Source organism: Pleurodeles waltl, chromosome 3_1 (genome assembly GCF_031143425.1).
Source record: "Pleurodeles waltl isolate 20211129_DDA chromosome 3_1, aPleWal1.hap1.20221129, whole genome shotgun sequence".
Lineage (NCBI taxonomy): Eukaryota > Metazoa > Chordata > Amphibia > Caudata > Salamandridae > Pleurodeles > Pleurodeles waltl.
This window is the reverse complement of record NC_090440.1, coordinates 744,335,388-744,353,114: the sequence shown is the minus strand read 5'-3', so window position 1 is coordinate 744,353,114 and position 17,727 is coordinate 744,335,388. Positions and strand designations below refer to the sequence as shown.

Genomic DNA, 17,727 nt, shown 5'->3' with positions numbered 1-17,727 from the left:
ATGAGGGCTTGTTCAAGACCATTTAAATGCATTGTAAATGCAAATGAGACCAGAACACACCCTTGTCGGACTCCCTTTTCCACCCAAAAAGGTCGATTGCATTCCCCTCCTGGATCTAACCGGACCCTGACAGTAACATTCTGATAAAGAATCCTCACTCTTACTGGCTGTGGTGGGACTTCATCCCCCACCCTGTAGCACTGCTCGTGACACCTGTGGGGGCTGCCCACACCTGCTGACAGCATTAAATGCACGCCGCAACACCCACTGTACGGGACACCTCATTCTTACCATCCGGGGTGGGGCTTCATTCCCACTACAGGCAAATTCTGTAGGGCCGTCACAGGACTTCGTGACCTCGATGCTGAGTGCAAGTAATCAAAGCTAACTACCCCTGAATCCAACTGGATTAACTTGCTACTGCTGAACTGCTGGTCACTCCCAAAAAACAGCATTGAGAGTTTTACCCTTCTAGAAGATAAATCTTCGGATGCCTTGTTTCTTACTGAAACCTAGCTAAATGAAAATGCGACCTCTGACATTGTCATGTCTCTTTCCCAGGGATACTCTATCACCAGGCTTCATAGGAAATACACAAGAGGTGGAGGAATAGCCATCATCTTTAAAGATAAATATTAATGCACCAGCACACCTATCAATATTAAAGACAGTGAATGCCTTCTGTTTTCTCTTAAATTATCACCCACCTTCACAGTCTCAGGGATTCTTATCTATCTTATCTGTCTGTTCTTATCTATCAGCCCCCGGGACCAGCAACACAAATTACATTAGTTCTGCCTGCAATTACTGCAGAAAGCAGTTTAAGCAAGGTGGATTTCACCTTGTTGGGTGACCTTAATCTGCACTTTGAAGACGACAAAGACATTATGGCAATTAAACTAATGCAAGAAATCACAGTATTACAGCTAAATCTAATCACTAGATCGGTGACACATAGCCAGGGCCACTTCCTAGACCCACTCTTCTCTAACCTCTTCCAGCTGGATACAGAAGGTGTATTCCTCGTCCTATGGTCAGGCCATTTTATCATTCCTTTCCGCTTTTAGCCTTCCCATACCAAGGCTGAAAGAGATCCCTCCCACCAAGATCAGAGAGCCATGAACAAAAACTTGCTAAGAGCAAATAGCACAATGTGTTGAAGGAATCGATTCCAACCGCCAAGGATGACATTACTATGTGTACACCAAATTAGAAAAATGGCTAACATAGCCCCTTGACTTTCTTATCCCTTATAAATTTCTGACCCTAAAGCAGAGCGATGGCTGGGCTCCACTGTATACTCCGCATCTGGCAGAGCTCAAGAAAGAGTGTAAGAAAATGGAAAGAATCTAGAGGAAAGCATATGACCCAGGCAATAAAACAATCTATAGACTAATGGTGAACAATTACCAGCATACCATAAGACAGGCTAGAGTCTCGTATTTTAGCACTAAAATTGACAGTGCCAGTAATTCATCAAGGGAACTATACAAAGTAGTTAATACTGTCAACACCCACTTGTACAGCATCCCCTCTGCCTTCCATTGAACATTGCAACATGTTCGCCACTGCCTTTATAAATAAAGTAAAACATATTTTATATACACTTTCAAAGAGCACATCTATTTGTCCAACTCCCTGTGAAGAACCAAAAACAATAGTTCAACTATCATCCTTTCAACCCCTAAATATAGAGGACATCGATGCCATCTTAAAGTCTATAAAATCTGGTTCGCCATTAGACCCAGCTCCCTCTGAGGTCCTACTAGTAGCTGGTGACATTTATCTACGTATTCTATTGAAGATTCTAAATAGGTCCTTGGCAATCAGTTTTTTTCCCTCAGCATGGATGCATGCTGTAGTTAAACCTCTGCTTAAGAAACCACATGCAGACCCCCTGATGATTGAGCACCATAGACCACTTTCTTTACTCCCAATCACTAGTAAGATCTTAGAGAAGCATGTTAATACATATCTTTCTAACTTTTTAGAAAATCACTCTATCCTTCATCCTACCAGAACGGGCTTCAGACCTAGACATAGCACTGAGACTGCATTGTTGGTGGTGACTGAAGAGCTCTGGGCCATCCTTGATTAAGATGACTCAGCAGCCATGATCATGCTGTATCTCAATGCCGCCTTTGACATTGTTTCCCATTGTACCCTGGACCAGAGACTGGAATACACTGACATCACGGGCTCTGCCCTTAAGTGGATCAAGGCTTTTCTGCACAACAGAAGTTTTCAGGTTCACGATGAACCATTTCTTTCAGATAATATTTCATCGAATGTGTAGTCCCACAGAGCCACTCGCTAAGCAAGATATATATGTCCTCCCACTGGCAAGAATCATGCAGGCACATGGTTTAGATATTTTCTCTTATGCTGACAATACTCAGCTTGTGCTTGCACTTACTCTCGACTCCCAACCGACATCCAGCGACCAGCAAGCCTGCCTTAAGGAAGTAAGTGAATGGATGTCAGTCAGAAACCTTAAACTTAACGGGAAGGCATAAGTTTGGTGGTTGGCAACAACACATCCTGCTGGAAAGAATTGCTCTGGTCCCAATGCCTCGGAGAGCAGCCAGTGGTAAAAAGCCTTGGCTTTTGGCTGGACAGTAAACTCACTACAGAGATTCAAGCCAAAAAACTGTCCGTAACTTGCTTTGAACTATTAAGTATATTAAGAAAAATCATGCAGCGGCTAACTCCTTCATCCAAAAGGGTATTCATACAAGGGCTGATTACCTCGCTTCTTAACTGCGGCAACTCCTTGTTTCTGGGTAGCCCTCAATACGTCCTAAAGTGCATATAGGTTATTCAAAATGCCACAGCACAATCACTTTTCAAGATCCCCAAACATCACTTTGCAGCCCCAGCACTGACTGTGGTTCTTTGGCTCCCAGTACGAAAAAGGATCCATTTCATGGCCCTATCCATGGCCCACGGAGCTATGCAGAGAAAATGTCCTCTTCTGATCCACAAACTGCTTTGCTAATATGTTCCAAGATGATCATTATGCTCCAAGAACTCCCATCTGCTGACGATCCCCAAAGTCAAGAGAGCCAGGTATGACCGCTAAACCATGGAATGCCCTCCCTGCTAAATTAAGAATTGGCCCTCCAAAATCATGGTCCAGCTCCATAATACTTCACATTTTTAAAAAAGGTGATGGGGTAGACTCTGATTGCTACCGTCTGATCTCATTAATTGACTCAACAAGCAAAATTCCAGGGAGGATCTTGTTGTGTCAGTTGGAAACATTGGTTGCCGAGAAAGTTTTTTTTTCCGAAGTGCAATATGGGTTCTGGAAGGGCCTTGGTTCGTTGACCAATGTCCTAACCTTTATCCTGTCATCAGTAAATATACTGTGGCTAAGAAGGGTTGTTTCCATCTTAGTTCATGTACCTCACCTCAGCTTTTGACTTCGTGAATAGGGCTATGACATAGAATGCTATCCATATATAGATGAGGCTTTTGTCTAAATTTTGGCCAAGCTACATGAAAATTTAACTGGCCGTATAAGATATGGTGCGAAAGGTGAATGCACCGACCCAGTCAAGATAAAACATGGTGTGAGGCAGGGGTGTGTGTTGGCACCATTCCTATTTTTCCTTTATAACAACGATTTACATGCTTGACTGAAAGATGGAGAGGCAGATGCACCCATGATGGGCACTAAGAGGCTCTCTGCTCTGCTTTATGCAGATGATTGTATTTTAATGTGAAAGACAGCCGTAGGCCTTCAAAAATTGTTGAATACATTTGTTTCCTTCATGGACGACGTGGGTCTAATAACTAATTCGGCCAAATCGCATGTGATGGTTATGGGGAATACACGTAATGGCCTGAAACCGAATCATATTTATGGGAAAAAGCTTACTGAAGTTGAGACTAGTTTACCTACTTAGGTGTTCCATTTTATCATAAAGACAACTGGTCACACCTAATCAAGGTTAGAAGGTCACAGTATGATCAGATCATTGAGGCCCTTTTCAAATTTGCTGGGGAGCTGGGATCCAAACCCCTGGATGCCATCTAGGAGGCACATTGTCACTCCACTGTAACATATGGGTTTTGAGTGTGGAGTTATTGTGACATTTTGAATTTACAAAATAAAGAGGCGGCTTCTGTCTGTGCCTAATAGTTTTCCTGGTTTTCTATGTCAGACGTAACTAGCCCTTTGTCCCTTGGAAGATCGTGGCAGACTTACCACGATCATGCTATGGTATTCAATATGGTCCAAACAAGAGACTTTGCGTAACTGGGAGATAATAAATCATTTTTAATCTCTTGGTTATGCACTTAGTTTCATTGGTGACTACAGACTGCATTGAACCATATCTTCTGTTTCCATTTCAGTCTTACCTAAGGTTGTATTTGGTGAGATTCAGGTTCAGTATTGCTCACCTTTTAATATCTACTCTAGGAACATTTATTCTGACTGCGCTTGAACCATGTCCCTGCGACTCATGTACCGCACAATCTATGTTGCACTTTGCATTCTTTTGCAATTTATATGCAGAACCTAGAAGGAAATTTGTAATACCTTTGTTGAGAAGCCTGAATATTAGAAGATGTAGGCCTGCCCTGGTTCGGTTCCAGCTCTTACAAAAAAGAATATGTCTATTTGATTATTTGATGAGCTATAAACTTATCTCTGCAGCTGTGAGATTTAGAAACTCGGTGGGGAAATAATTTGGCAGTGCTTTTTGTGAATCTACTGAGTATTTTATCTGCTTACTTTTTCACATGGTACTTCTTATAGGACACTTGCAAATGTTATCATTTACTTGTACGTTGCATCATGGCACTTTAGACTATGGGTATGTTTATAGGCAGTCATCTTTTTATACACTGCCTTTGCCATATTGCTGCTCTTCCGATATTGCTGAGTAGATGGAATGATCCCTTGATTATGGAACATTGTTGCATTTCTACTATGTATTTGCACATTGCTTTTTTGCACTTCATACTTCTTGCATTTTTTTAACTAGCTTATGTTTTTAAATTATTGTTTTTCTTACATCATGTAATCATGATACGTTGTTTTTTGTGGTTTTAAACCGAATAAAGATTTTCCAATATGAAAAAAAAGGTAACTAATTAAGTGAATGATTTGAGCATCCACACCCATAAAGTACGTCATCTACCATAGCCTAGTGTGGTTAACACAGTTGAATGCATTGCTAAGTTCTATAAATGCCAGGAATAAAGAGCCTTTCTTAGTCTTTGGCCACTTACTCATGAGAAGTTCCAAATTTAGGCATTTTTCTAATGACCAAGGCCCATCCTAAAACCGTACTGTAAGTTGGAGATGATAGAATGTTCCTCTGCCCAATTCTGTCGCCTCTCCAATAGCACCCTACCCAGAATTGTTACTGAACTGTCGAGCAGGGAGATTGGGTGACAGCATTGAGGGCCGCATCTATCCCTCCTTTTGAAAGCAGGTACAATCATTTTTTTTAGACCAGGTGGAAGGAATCCCTCCCCTTTTGACAGCCACATTAGTTAATAATGGGACCCAGAGTGCACAATTATCTTTAAACAAATCAACTGGAACACCATCAGGTCCTACTGCTTTGCCTACATGACTCCTGCTCAGTGCTAATTGAATTTCATCCATACTAAATATAATAATAAATTAATTAGCTGTGAGGGTGATTTCCCCCTCATTCGCATCTCCCCTATCTATATTAACAGAAAAGAGTTTACTATAATGGACTATCCACTGATCATCCGAAACCCCTCGATCCAGAGACGGGTAATTTCCTTTCCTGAAATACAGGAAATTGCATATAGACCAAAACATGCTTGAGTCTTTTTAAAAAAAGTGGCTTTAATGAAATTGTCCAATGTCTCTTCCCTAATTGTATGCTTATGCATTTTTAATGCATATCACGAATCTAACCTACATTGAGTAATTGCTCTGCGATCCTTAGGTGTCCTCTCAACATCTTCTTTAGTTTTGAATGTGCCTTAGAGTGATTACCCCTTACAGTTGTAGGTTTAGCCAGTTTTACATTAATAGCAGAACAAATAGCTTCAAATAACTTTACTACCTCACACGGACAAGAGTCGTCTGGTAGGCACATATTAAAGCTTCCCGTATTCTCTGAGATCCAATCGGAGGGATATTCCTTTGGATCAATCTCAGTTCCTTTAATATGAACCCCTGCGCTTACTTATGGGAGATGGGTTTTCCTAGGGATTCCTAAAATTGAGCGGTACTTCAACTATATTGTGATCACTCATACATAATGGGGTGACCTTAAAATCTCTGATGAATGGTATTAAATTTCCTGAAATTAATATATGGTCCATAACGCTTGTAGCTCTCCTTCCTGGAAACGTTGGTAGGATCATCTCTGAGTTAAGGCAAAAATCACTCCCAAACCTCAGATTGAGTGTACGTAATAGGGCATTTAGAGCATCTCCATAAGGTGAATAAAAGAAATGAGTTTGGCAGTTTCCTATATCATCTACAGAGCCATACACTGCCTTTGAATCATAAGTGCACAGGTCAGCATTAGAATCCCCAGTTCAAACAAGGAGTGTGTTATGCACAACCGGAGCAATACGTTTCACAAAAGCTGAATCTAAAACATCCAACACATTCATATTATTTTATCAAAACAGTTATAATAACTCATTATTGCTACATCCGTTCCTGGGGTGAGTCCTAAACAAAGAAAATGAAAATGAGGAGTGTCTTTAGTAAACCACCTTTGGCTTACTGCTGGGAGACTAGACTGGAGACTAAGGTAACTAGTCCTCCTTTAGCTGTCCAGCAATGAAAGGTTCGGCAGGTGTAAACTAAGTATCATACCTATTCACATAAAAGGTGTTTAAGGCCCACTTCTTCTGAAGGCAAATAACATTAAACCTTGAGATAGCAGCCAGCCAGTCAGGATTAGTTAATATGGTAGATATTTCTGCCACATCCAAGTATCTAAATTTTGCCACCCAGACTACAAGAATTCTTCTTTATGCGTCAATCCAGATCTGTAGCTTTCGCAAGAGGGGCAAAATGGTTGAATATAGGAATACAAGCTGTTGGGTCTACTGCCACTGATGGACCTTCTAATATAGAAAAGCATCCCAGAGGACCAAAGCTCGTAGGCCTTTAATTCGAATGGCGATAGAAGAATCCCAAGGGAAGAAGAAGGATGGAAGACGGAGACAAATGGCCAGTACTGTCTGAATCCAGTAAACAAGCAGTCACCTGAGGATGCCTAAAGATGACTATCGCACAGTCCCTAGGATAATCCTTATGGTGTGGGCCAACCCAGACAGATCTCCTGACCACTGTAATTTCACTATAATTATAGTTATTAAACTTAACGGAGCATCTCAGCCAACAGACAACCTTGGGGCACATGTACAAAGATCCGGTTTTGCGACTCGCAAGCTGCAGGTCTTAGCGACTCGCAAAACCGGATGTACAACAGTGTACGTAACACTGTTTGAGATTCCCAATGAGGTTGAAAATGACCTACCTTATGAATATTCCTGAATATTGGGAATGGCCCCCCTCACAGGGATGGCGGCCTGCTGGATACAGCAGACCGCCATGTCTGTGACTGCTTTTAAATAAAGTAGTTTTTTTTTTTTTTTAAATGCAGTCTGTTTTCCTTAAAGAAAAACGAGCTGCATTTCAAAATCAAAATAGAAAAGTTTTCTTTTCATTTTTTCAGAGCAGGCAGTGGTCCCACGGACCACTGCCTGCTCTGAAAAAATATTTTTGCTGCCATTCACAAAGGGGAAGGGGTCCCATCCTTCCCGTTTGCGAATGGGTTAGCACCAATTTGAAACTGGTGCTAACTGCGATTGTTTCGCAGTCACAAAACAATCATACATACCATTTGGATTCAGTATTAGGAAGGGATGCCCTTGTCACGCCCCTCCCTAATACCGAATCACAAAATCCAAACTGCGATTCGGTAACAACCCAAAAAGCATTTTTCAAGTCACAAAGGGGCTTCTTTGAATCGGCCCCTTTGTGACTTGAAAAATGCTTCATACATCTGGCCCCTTGTTCTTTAATTTCACAGTTTATTTCAAAAGTCAATGGGTTTAAAATTATCGCACGGAGCACGCGGAGGTGAACAATTAAGAGCAGAAACATCATCAGATAATATGCTTGCCTCCATGTTATCGCTCCACGAGTAACAAGATCCTGCATAAGACATTGCATAATACATCAAGCCTCTCTATTTTGGGGATGAGGTCTGCATTCTCTGAAAAGGCATCATCTTGATGCTTTTGAACATGAGGGGGCCCCCCAGCAGTCTGAGCAGTAGGTATAACGTTAGATCCCAACAGAGATACTCTTTGTGAAATTGTGTCAGTAAGTCCGGTGTGGAATTTCACAATTTTATTACCCATGCTTCTGAGCACCACACTAGTGGCACCTAAGTGTTCATATAATGGCTGCAGAGTCTCCTCCAAATGAGATTTAACTTTCCCACATAGCAAGTCTGTTAAAACATTTATATCAAACAAGGACAACTCTTGCTCATCCTCTAGTGGTCGGGGTAAACATTTTTGTGACTTTCTAGGGTGTACCTTCCCTGACATTTTCTGCCACTTTGGAGCAGATCCAGAGTTTGAGGTAGAGGACCCAAGCGGAGAATGAGGGCTAATGGGCGCTTTGGAGGGACAAACATCATGGATCTGGGCTTCAGTGGTTAATACACTCAGTTTGATTAGAGTGGTATCAGTTGAAAAAAGGCAGACGCCTTTCAGCGATTCCTATTTCTTTTTAAATGACCCCAACAGTCGATTTAGGAATCCTTCAATCATCATAGCTCTTACCTCATTTATACACTCTCCTGGAAGCTTCCTTTTTGCCATTGAAACTATGGTAAACTTTGAGACAAGGGCCCAACGGGGCAGGGGGGGGTTAGGGGGGGGTGGTGGTGCAGCCCAGCCTTGCCCGGCCGCGGACAGGCACAGACAGGCGCACTCTAGGCTTTGACCTAGCTGGGCCAGGGCACGTTGTGCAGTGGGAGAAGTCAGAGTGCTGTAAGCGCTGTGGCCTTGTTGCTCCTTCTCCTACCCCCACTACCAGCAGCAGTGAGTTTTGGGCCTTGCCCATGTGCTTCCTGTGCAAGGTAGAAGTCAAATTGCTATTAGGGACGGACCGTGTTGCTCATCCTTCTTTCCCCCACCACAATTAGCAGTGAGTTGTGGGCCCTTTGGTCCTTGCACTTCCGTGTCGCCACAGTAATTTGTCATGCAAGCTCCAGAAAAAATATGTATAAAATAACTTGCAACTAAACAACAATTTTTATTTTCATTCAAAATACCTTTGCACAAACCATATTTACAAATAAATTGTGAAAACAAAATCGAGAACAATGATAAAAATATGTATTCATTGTTATTACAAAATTGTTGAGCAAAACTTTACTATCATCTTATTTGCCTAGCACTTTTACACATGATTATTCATATTAAGAGCATAATAACAAAGCGCTGCCTTTCAGTTAGTCTCTTTGTTACTCATTGTTTGCAGCATAAATGTATGGTTGGGTTACCATTAGCAGTTCCTCACAAGTGTTGGTTGTAAAATACTGGATTATATCTAAAGGAATAATCACAACCCTTGTTAGGGTGAATCCTAAAAGGTCAATAAATTACCTTGAGCTCAACCCCCTGGTAGTTAGACAGCTTACCTTTGGACAATGTGTAAAGCATTTATGAATTCCTATAAAGTAAAATGTAATCATCAAAATGACACCAAAATGACAAACATCCAGTGGGGGAAACCTAGGATATTTATTTTTAAAGAAACAGCACCAAAAAGCGCAAAGGGCAGTGCTAGTCAGTGGTCGTGATGGAGAGGCTAATCGCGATAGAAAGCTGTTCGGACACATCAACCAGGTTTGGCTTCATTAAAAATTGTAACTTCTGTCTTAGGGCCTGATTTAGACTTTGGTGGACAAGTTACTCTGTCACAACGGTGACGGCTATCCATCAAAATATAAATTCCACAGGAAATAATGGGATTTATATTTCGGCAGATGGGATTTCCATCACCGTTGTGACAAAATAACCCACCTGCTGAAATCTAACTCTAAATCTAAATTATGCCCTTAGTCTCTTATATCCCAATCCACCACAGTGGTACATTTCTGAAAACCCCTCAGGACCTCAAGGAAGCCTATTAGAGAATCAAAGGGTGTGAGGTACAGGCTAACAGTGGGGTCCAATCCAGGACCAATTGCCATTCTGCAGCTGAGGACTTCTAGGAAAAGTCCTCTTGCAGATTGTTGTCTACCTGTAGCCACAGAGGAGGTCAACTAATAGACCTCTGGAGTCCTCCTCTTTGTTCTTGATGCAAGAGGGAGCGGGTTGAGTCCTATAGGACTCCGCTCAGGTCCCAAAGAGCAGGCTCAACCCTCCTTCTGATCTTTTGCAGGTCAATGAAGGTTCAGGGTGCTTGGTGCTTGGAAATAGCACAATTATGCCTGTCACATGCTAGTGTGTGTTTGTGAGAAATGGCCCCTCCCTAATAAGTAAGGTAAAAGTTCCTCAGTCCTGACCCACCCACTTTTACAACAGTTCCTGTTTGCTTGACTGCAAACAGACCCAAAATGCCATGTGTCAGGGCATTTTCAAGATGATGAAAGTATTCCGCCACACTAAAGCTGAACTCTGGCCTACGGATGTATGTGGGGACTGTACTGTCCTAATACTAGTGTCCTCCCATGTCTCACACTAAAATCAAATTTGAGACAGGTCCAGTACCCAGAACAATCTAAGAGACTGAAGTCTGGTTGAATAAAAGCTGAAATGTCAGGACCCAGACAGTAGGTATACAAGAATTGTTTTGGCATCCTGTTTCCCTCCTTTGAAGTGTGCCTCAACAGAGGCTCTTTAACCTATTTTAATGTACAATAATGATTCATCAGTGTTAAGATTCCACATCTAACCTTTAAAGTGTTTGATTTTGAGGCCTTGTTTGTCAAGATCAAACATTGATATTGTCTGGTGATCTGACATCAACCAGATGCAAGTCTCTTAGCGGGCCTCTTAAGAAGGCTAAATCCCAAAAGACAATTTTTCACCCACCTGGCTGTGCAAGCCTGGATTCTACTTCTCTTTCCAATTGAATGTAATATTTGTTGATTTCCATTTATAGAGGTTTAAGAACCTTGCTCTTTGCTTATAATATATATTTTATTTATTGTTATTTTCCTTGTTCATTTGTACAACACATAGGTACTATCACTTAGACATGAGAGCAGGGTAATTATGTACTCTTAATAAACTTTTAATATAAATGAAAGCATAAAATAAATGGTGCTTTTTCTGGCTTGTTTACAACACTACCAAAGGATGTGTTTCTGAGGAGAAAACTGTCATCCCTAGGTGTCTTACATTTGGACAAAGTACTGCTACCAGTTGGCCATTTATCTCTAATTGCATGCCGTAGAAGAAAATATATTGGCCTCTAACATTATTTATATATCATTTAGGGCCAATATGTTCTTTTGATTTGCATGAGATCAGCTCTTTCCCATTCCTCAAACATTGTCTCAAACTGTTTGATTTCACAAGTTGCTCTAAAGTAGGACAGAGGTCTTGGAAATCACCTGAAGTTTTGTATGCTCCTAAGGGATGTGTTTTGAGCACTTCTTTCCTTTGAGATTGAGAGGCTAAAAATTGCTAACCATCATTAATGTGCTCTGGGATCCTACTTTGTCCTTCTAGAAGCAATTCATAAATCACACAAGTGAGGTCATGGACTAGTGCTAAGGTGCATGGTTCCCATGCCATATTTGATACTTTGGTCTTTAGCTATAGCTTCAGTCATATTAGTTAATGGATTTGGATGATGTGAGTGATATTTATAAGATTGATGCGGCAATGGGTGTGAAAAAAATCAGAGTAGTGGTTCTCCTCATGTTCTATCTTTGTGTCTTGAAGAAGGGCATGAGATCATTACAATTTTGTGGCTAATCACATGGCCTATTTGCTTTTATAAGAATCAGTCTCAAACCATTGAAGAATGTCATTAAATCACCACTGCGAAAAACACAATACCCGGCCCAGAAATCTTGGCCACCTAATGACTAGCATACAAAATACCATTTCCCGGGTAAATCATAGGAAAAAAAGTTACAAAACTGAAAAACTAAATTGAGCATGTGCCACTTTCTGCATGATAGTTTGTTGGGTAATAGATTATAGACCCTAAATTCATATCTGCCAGACAGGATGGAAATTTCCCCATATTATTACTTTTTTCAAATCTATTGGTCCTAAAGCTTCTTTATGATTTTACCGACTTCTACCATGGCAATCCCTGGATTTGTTATATGTAGATTTTGTGAGATTCCATGTGAAACACACAATATTGTTATTCTCTATCAGCCATTGAAGACAATGTATAGTCCTGCCATTTGCACGACTACTAATGCATAGGCAGATAGCATCTGTAGGGTTCAAACACTTAGCAACTATGCTACCAGGCAGGTCTGCTAATGCACAGGCAGATTACATATGCATGGTTCAAAAACTTCACACATCTGCTACTAGGCATGTGTACTGATGCATAGGCTGATTACATTTGTAGGGATCAAACACTTTACAAATCTGCTACCAAGCATGCTAATCACACAATACAAACAACTTCCGAGAATTGTGCAGAATATTATTTTCATATAAGGACAACCTATGTTGCAAAGCCCTCACTCTAATGTAAAACTGTATTTTGTTGTAACAAGTTTTCAAATTTGTCATTACTGCAACTGTAAAAAAATATATCATCACATCTAATAGTGAGTGAAATTTGTGCTCCATAATTGCAGTCCTACTGATTTAATTGTCACACTCTTGGTGCTTATTCCTCAAAATGTTTGGGTAGTTTGGTTGTGTTTACATAAATGCTCTAGACACAAAACATTGGGCCTGATTTAGGTCTTGGTGGAAGGAATACTCTGTCACACTTGTAAAGGATATCCCGTTCGCCGTATTATGATCCCCATTGGAAATAATGTGACAGAGTATTTCTCTCCGCCAAGACCTAAATCAAGTCCTTTATTATTTATGGCTACAGTACTTATTTTGCGGTTGTATGATGTCCCATAATGACCAGCCTGCCACAGCTCGATCCATACGGGGCAAAATGTAGCATATGACGTAATCTGAGTGACAGTTCTCCTATACGTCTTAGCTGAGCAGCCTTACGGTAAGCCAATACATCAAAAAATTATTCTTGGCTCCCTTCCCTTGTGGGGTCTTCAGCAACCCTGGAGGTCTTTATCTTTCTATCAAAACAGACTGGAACTGCCTAGAACATGTGTAAGAGCGTAGTGTAATATGCATTTTGGAAATTGTTATATGTTCTAGTCAACAAACCTATGCATGGTACCATTTCCTTAAATCCTCTCTCATTTTGTGAATCAATACAGGACATTTGTGACACAAAAGCACTCCAGGGATGTGGTCAACCACACTTCCAGATACCTAATTAGTCTGAATATATTCTAAAATGGGGCAAAGTGTTGGATACCAACGTCTCCTCTCCTACCAAATTTATAAGTAACAGTTCCAGTTTTGTAAAGTTAGTCTTATACCCTGATGCAGGCTCCAATTCATTCCTAGACAAGCAGGTCACTCTTTGACAGCAAACTGTCACCTGCAAACAAAGATATGTGGTGTTTCGTACTCCCCCCACCCCCCAAAACCAGGATTTCTTATACCATCTCCTTAGATCATACCATTATAGCAAACAGCAAAATACGTCTGCTTTTTCGCATGCATCTCAAACGTACTCCCTTGACTTATCTAGGGGAAGGTAGTTCTATGCTTAACCAGTATAGTGGGAGGTTTTATAAACAACATCACAAAAAACTTTTCGTTTTTACTGCATCTCTGACATTATATAAAACAGAAAGGATGAGTTACACCACAGCCATTAGCATTGCTTGCACCTACCTATTAGCCCATCTTCTGATGCTTAGATACGTCCCTATCTTCTATTCACATGCCAGCGTCTTGTCTAGAGGTTAGCTGTACAATTATTTATCACACTCGCGTGAAATGGGGTTCATCCTCATAATTACACCCCTTAAACCACCCTGCTGAGCTTTACCATTGTGAGGGGCAATCAGAATATGTGGTAATGCAGAACCCTTCGATGACAGGAACCTGTTATGTGTCCTTTTTCTCTCACTTGCTCTTTCTTTCTCTCTCTCTCTCTCTCTCTTGCTCTCCCCTCTCTCTCTCTCTTGCTCTCCCCTCTCTCTCTCGCTCTCTCTCTCTATATATATATATATATATATATATATATATATATATATATATATATATATATATTTGTGTGTGTATGTGTATTGATAAATACACACACATGTTTTGACGAAAAGACCTTAAAGCCAAGGCTCTATTTCATGCCTGGTCATTGGCCACCCTGCTTTTGATCTAAGTACTGTATGCCCATATCGTTCTTCCAGACAATTATATTGACAAAATAACGTCCCTCTGGGACAAGTTCTGTGTTTCAAGATCAGATAGCAAATATAACATAAACAATGTAGTCTGAATTGATGTGTTTTTGATATACTGGTTGATACTGGTTCGTCTTAAGGCCATCATAGTTAGGCCTGCAGGTTATGTCTGGAATTCAATGGAAATTTCCCATGTAAGATGAGAGTTGGTGGCTAACACTATAAAAGGTGAATCAAATAGCCACTGAGGTAGAGAGATCCTTCGCCCTTTGTTATTTCACAAAATACTACCAGAGATCTTGCCAGAGACTGCTAGACTTCCGCCTCGCTACAGCATCCATTTCTATTTGGAGCGCTGAAACTGAGCCAATTTTGAAAGGCGAGGAGCTGAGCTAACATGGTCTATGTTTTCCTTTCAAATGACTACTCTCTTCTGCCTACTAATAATTACAGCTTCTTGCTGTGTAAAAGGTATGCAGTGCTCTGAATCCCAAGGAACTTTAGATGCATGTTAAGCTACTCCATGCTCGCATACATTAGCACATAGAAGCAGTCTTACCAAACGACATTTTGACAATGTTAGAAATGTTCATATTATTCGTATTGTTCGTGACATGCATCAGTGCTGTTATAGTAATATTCTGTGTGGTTATTTTAAATGTGCTAAGCAACAGGATGAGCTGGGAAATAAACATGTTGAAGCATCCCAGATCACTTTTTAAGGAACTGTTAGTAATCCAGAAAGCAAAGATGCCACATCAAGCAGGGTAATTAGTGGGGTTGTGTAGGGCTGCAAAAACCTGTACTTTGACACTCAAACGCTGGTGCACTGAACCAAGTTCAGGCATCCGTGGGTAAGTCAAACTTTGCAGAAGTAAGCCAAGGTGTGTATATACATTTGCATATATATAAAACTTTGTTAAAGATTAATTATGGTGGTTTATTCTGCTCAGAACATATTAATGTATGCTTCAAAAACACCCCTGATATGCCCTGAAAAAAACACAGTTGAAGTGACTTTGTTGTTACAAAACAAACCTAAAAGCCACTGAAATTAGTTAGGTATGGTTAGCTATGCAAATCATAACTCAGCCTTTTTCAATGCAGTCTACTTCCTCCACTGTGCTGAGCCCGTAATACTCACGGTCTATGCACAGGGAAGCTAGTTACAGGGCTTGGTTTGCAGCAAGGTCCTTGTCGAAACAACCTCTCTTATAGCCAACCACTGCTACTTTTGACTTTACACTGTGTGCAACTTGTGCCAAGCATCCAGTGCTCCCAAACCATGATCCACAAGCATAGGTCCAGGCCCTGCACCCATCCTGTGAAACCTCCTATGTACCCAACTCTAGTTTTCTAATCTCTGAGGGACCTATTTAATACATCTGATCTCTAAATAACAAGTGGTTGACTACTATGTGTGAAAACCTGGAAGACCTTAACTAATAGATGTAAAAAACAAACTGTTATTCAATGCAAAATAATCGTTTATATTTCCTCTGTAGGTGGCTGCTGAATATTTTAAGGACATTCATTTATTGCTATTTGGAGTGGTTTGTTTGGCGACATCAATTCAGAAGTGGAATCTGCACAAACGAATTGCACTTTGGATGGTTCTCTCTGTGGGAGGTCAACCCGGCTGGTAAACATTTCTGATTAACCTTTACATTTTGAAAGTATTAGAACAAATTTAAGATTTCTAAGTTAGGAAAATACAAGACGTGAACACTTTTTCTCCTCTCAAACATAACTTTCCTTGTCAAGAATAATCAAATTTCCAATAATTATTAGGTCCATATTCACTAGAGATGTTAAGTGAAGAATGTTATCACCACAAGAGTATAAACTTAAACAAAATGACTGCTAACAACTACATCCGAGATAAGAAAATATGCATAAAATATGTATTTGCCATTGTTGATTTTTTTATCGCTTTTCCTGAAGTTTCAAAGCGCTTGATGAATCAATAACAGGAAGACTAGCCTAATCAAGTTATTGTTACACAGCTTTCATGGAGACCTGAGCTTTGGGTAAAGAGTCAGAACTACTGGGGGAGAGTCTACAGTTCAGCTACAGCACATGAGTGAAAGGGGCAAGAACCGTTATAGAAATGGTAGGGAACGGGAAGTTGATGAACTTCTAGGTGAGCGTGACAACTATTTAAATGACTTAAGTAAAACACTGGGGGTGGATTCTATGTAGGAATGTTCTCAGAACCCTAAAACTAGTGCCCTTTTCTTGGTGGGGATGTCCTGCTCAATACCAGTAAAAGAGGCTTGTCTTTTGGAGTTGCTGGACACACCTTTGACTTGTTTGGTGAGCATAATAACTCAGGAAGCACCCTGGTTGATGTAAGAAATGATTGAGAGGTTTTGATCCATAACCGTTTTCATATTTTTCAGTTTTTGTGTTTTAACTGAAATGCGTGTTTGTAGTTTGCCCTCTGGCTTGCATCGATAAAAACCGCAAAACATGATCAGTTCAGGACTCTACTGTGCAATAAATACGGTAATGATCTGCTGGCCACTGGTATGAACTTGAAATGCAGAACAGACTACATGGTTACTTGGTATACACGCCTTAGCAAAAGTAGGGCAGAACCATACAGCGTCCCCACACATATATGTAATGTAATGTAAATTTGTACTTGTAAAGCACACTCCGACCCTAAGGTATCGAGGCGCTGAACACATACCGCTGTGGAACCCCTCCTGGCTTTTCCCTGTGAGGTGCCCACCCCTGGACAACCCCCAAGGTGAAGTCGAGCATCCCAGCATTGTTGTGGAGATTTAGCAAGCTATTGCCCAGAGTTGCAGAGTGAGACCCATGAATTAGATTAGGCACCAAGGCGAGAAATATCCTGTCCAGGGAAATTGAGCCCAAGAACTGCTGGGGTGGGAATTGAACCCTGGTCCCAGGCTAGATCGCTGCATCAGGGTCTGCCTCTCTAACCATTGTGCCACACTTCCCCACAAGTCCATCTTTCCTGAAAGTTATCCTTGAATAATGTGCAACTCGGGTTGTTTAGAAAACATTACAAGCATTTCAGAGACATTGCAGGAATTCACATTTGCCAGGTGTCTGGGTAACATGGAATTAGAAAAGGAACCTAGACTGTGTGGCTGCAGTTGCTTGAAGCTAAAGCTTAAAGCAAGGTAAATGGTAATAAAGAAATGAGTGGCAATGCCCTTAATCACACCAGAAGATACACAGCTGTTATCTACCAGCTAGTCCAAAGATCCCTCATTCCACTTCTACATTTCCG

General features: G+C 40.8%; 1 protein-coding gene across 1 annotated transcript in view; it reads left to right on the top strand.

Moving 5' to 3' along the window:
• LOC138284580 (solute carrier family 13 member 4-like) overlaps positions 1 to 17,727 on the top strand; it is a 413,185-nt gene that overhangs the window by 55,429 nt on the left and 340,029 nt on the right. Inside the window, exon 3 of the mRNA XM_069223513.1 lies at positions 15,968 to 16,104. Coding sequence (XP_069079614.1) covers positions 15,968 to 16,104 — 137 coding nt within the window. The remainder of the gene's footprint in view (positions 1 to 15,967; positions 16,105 to 17,727) is intronic.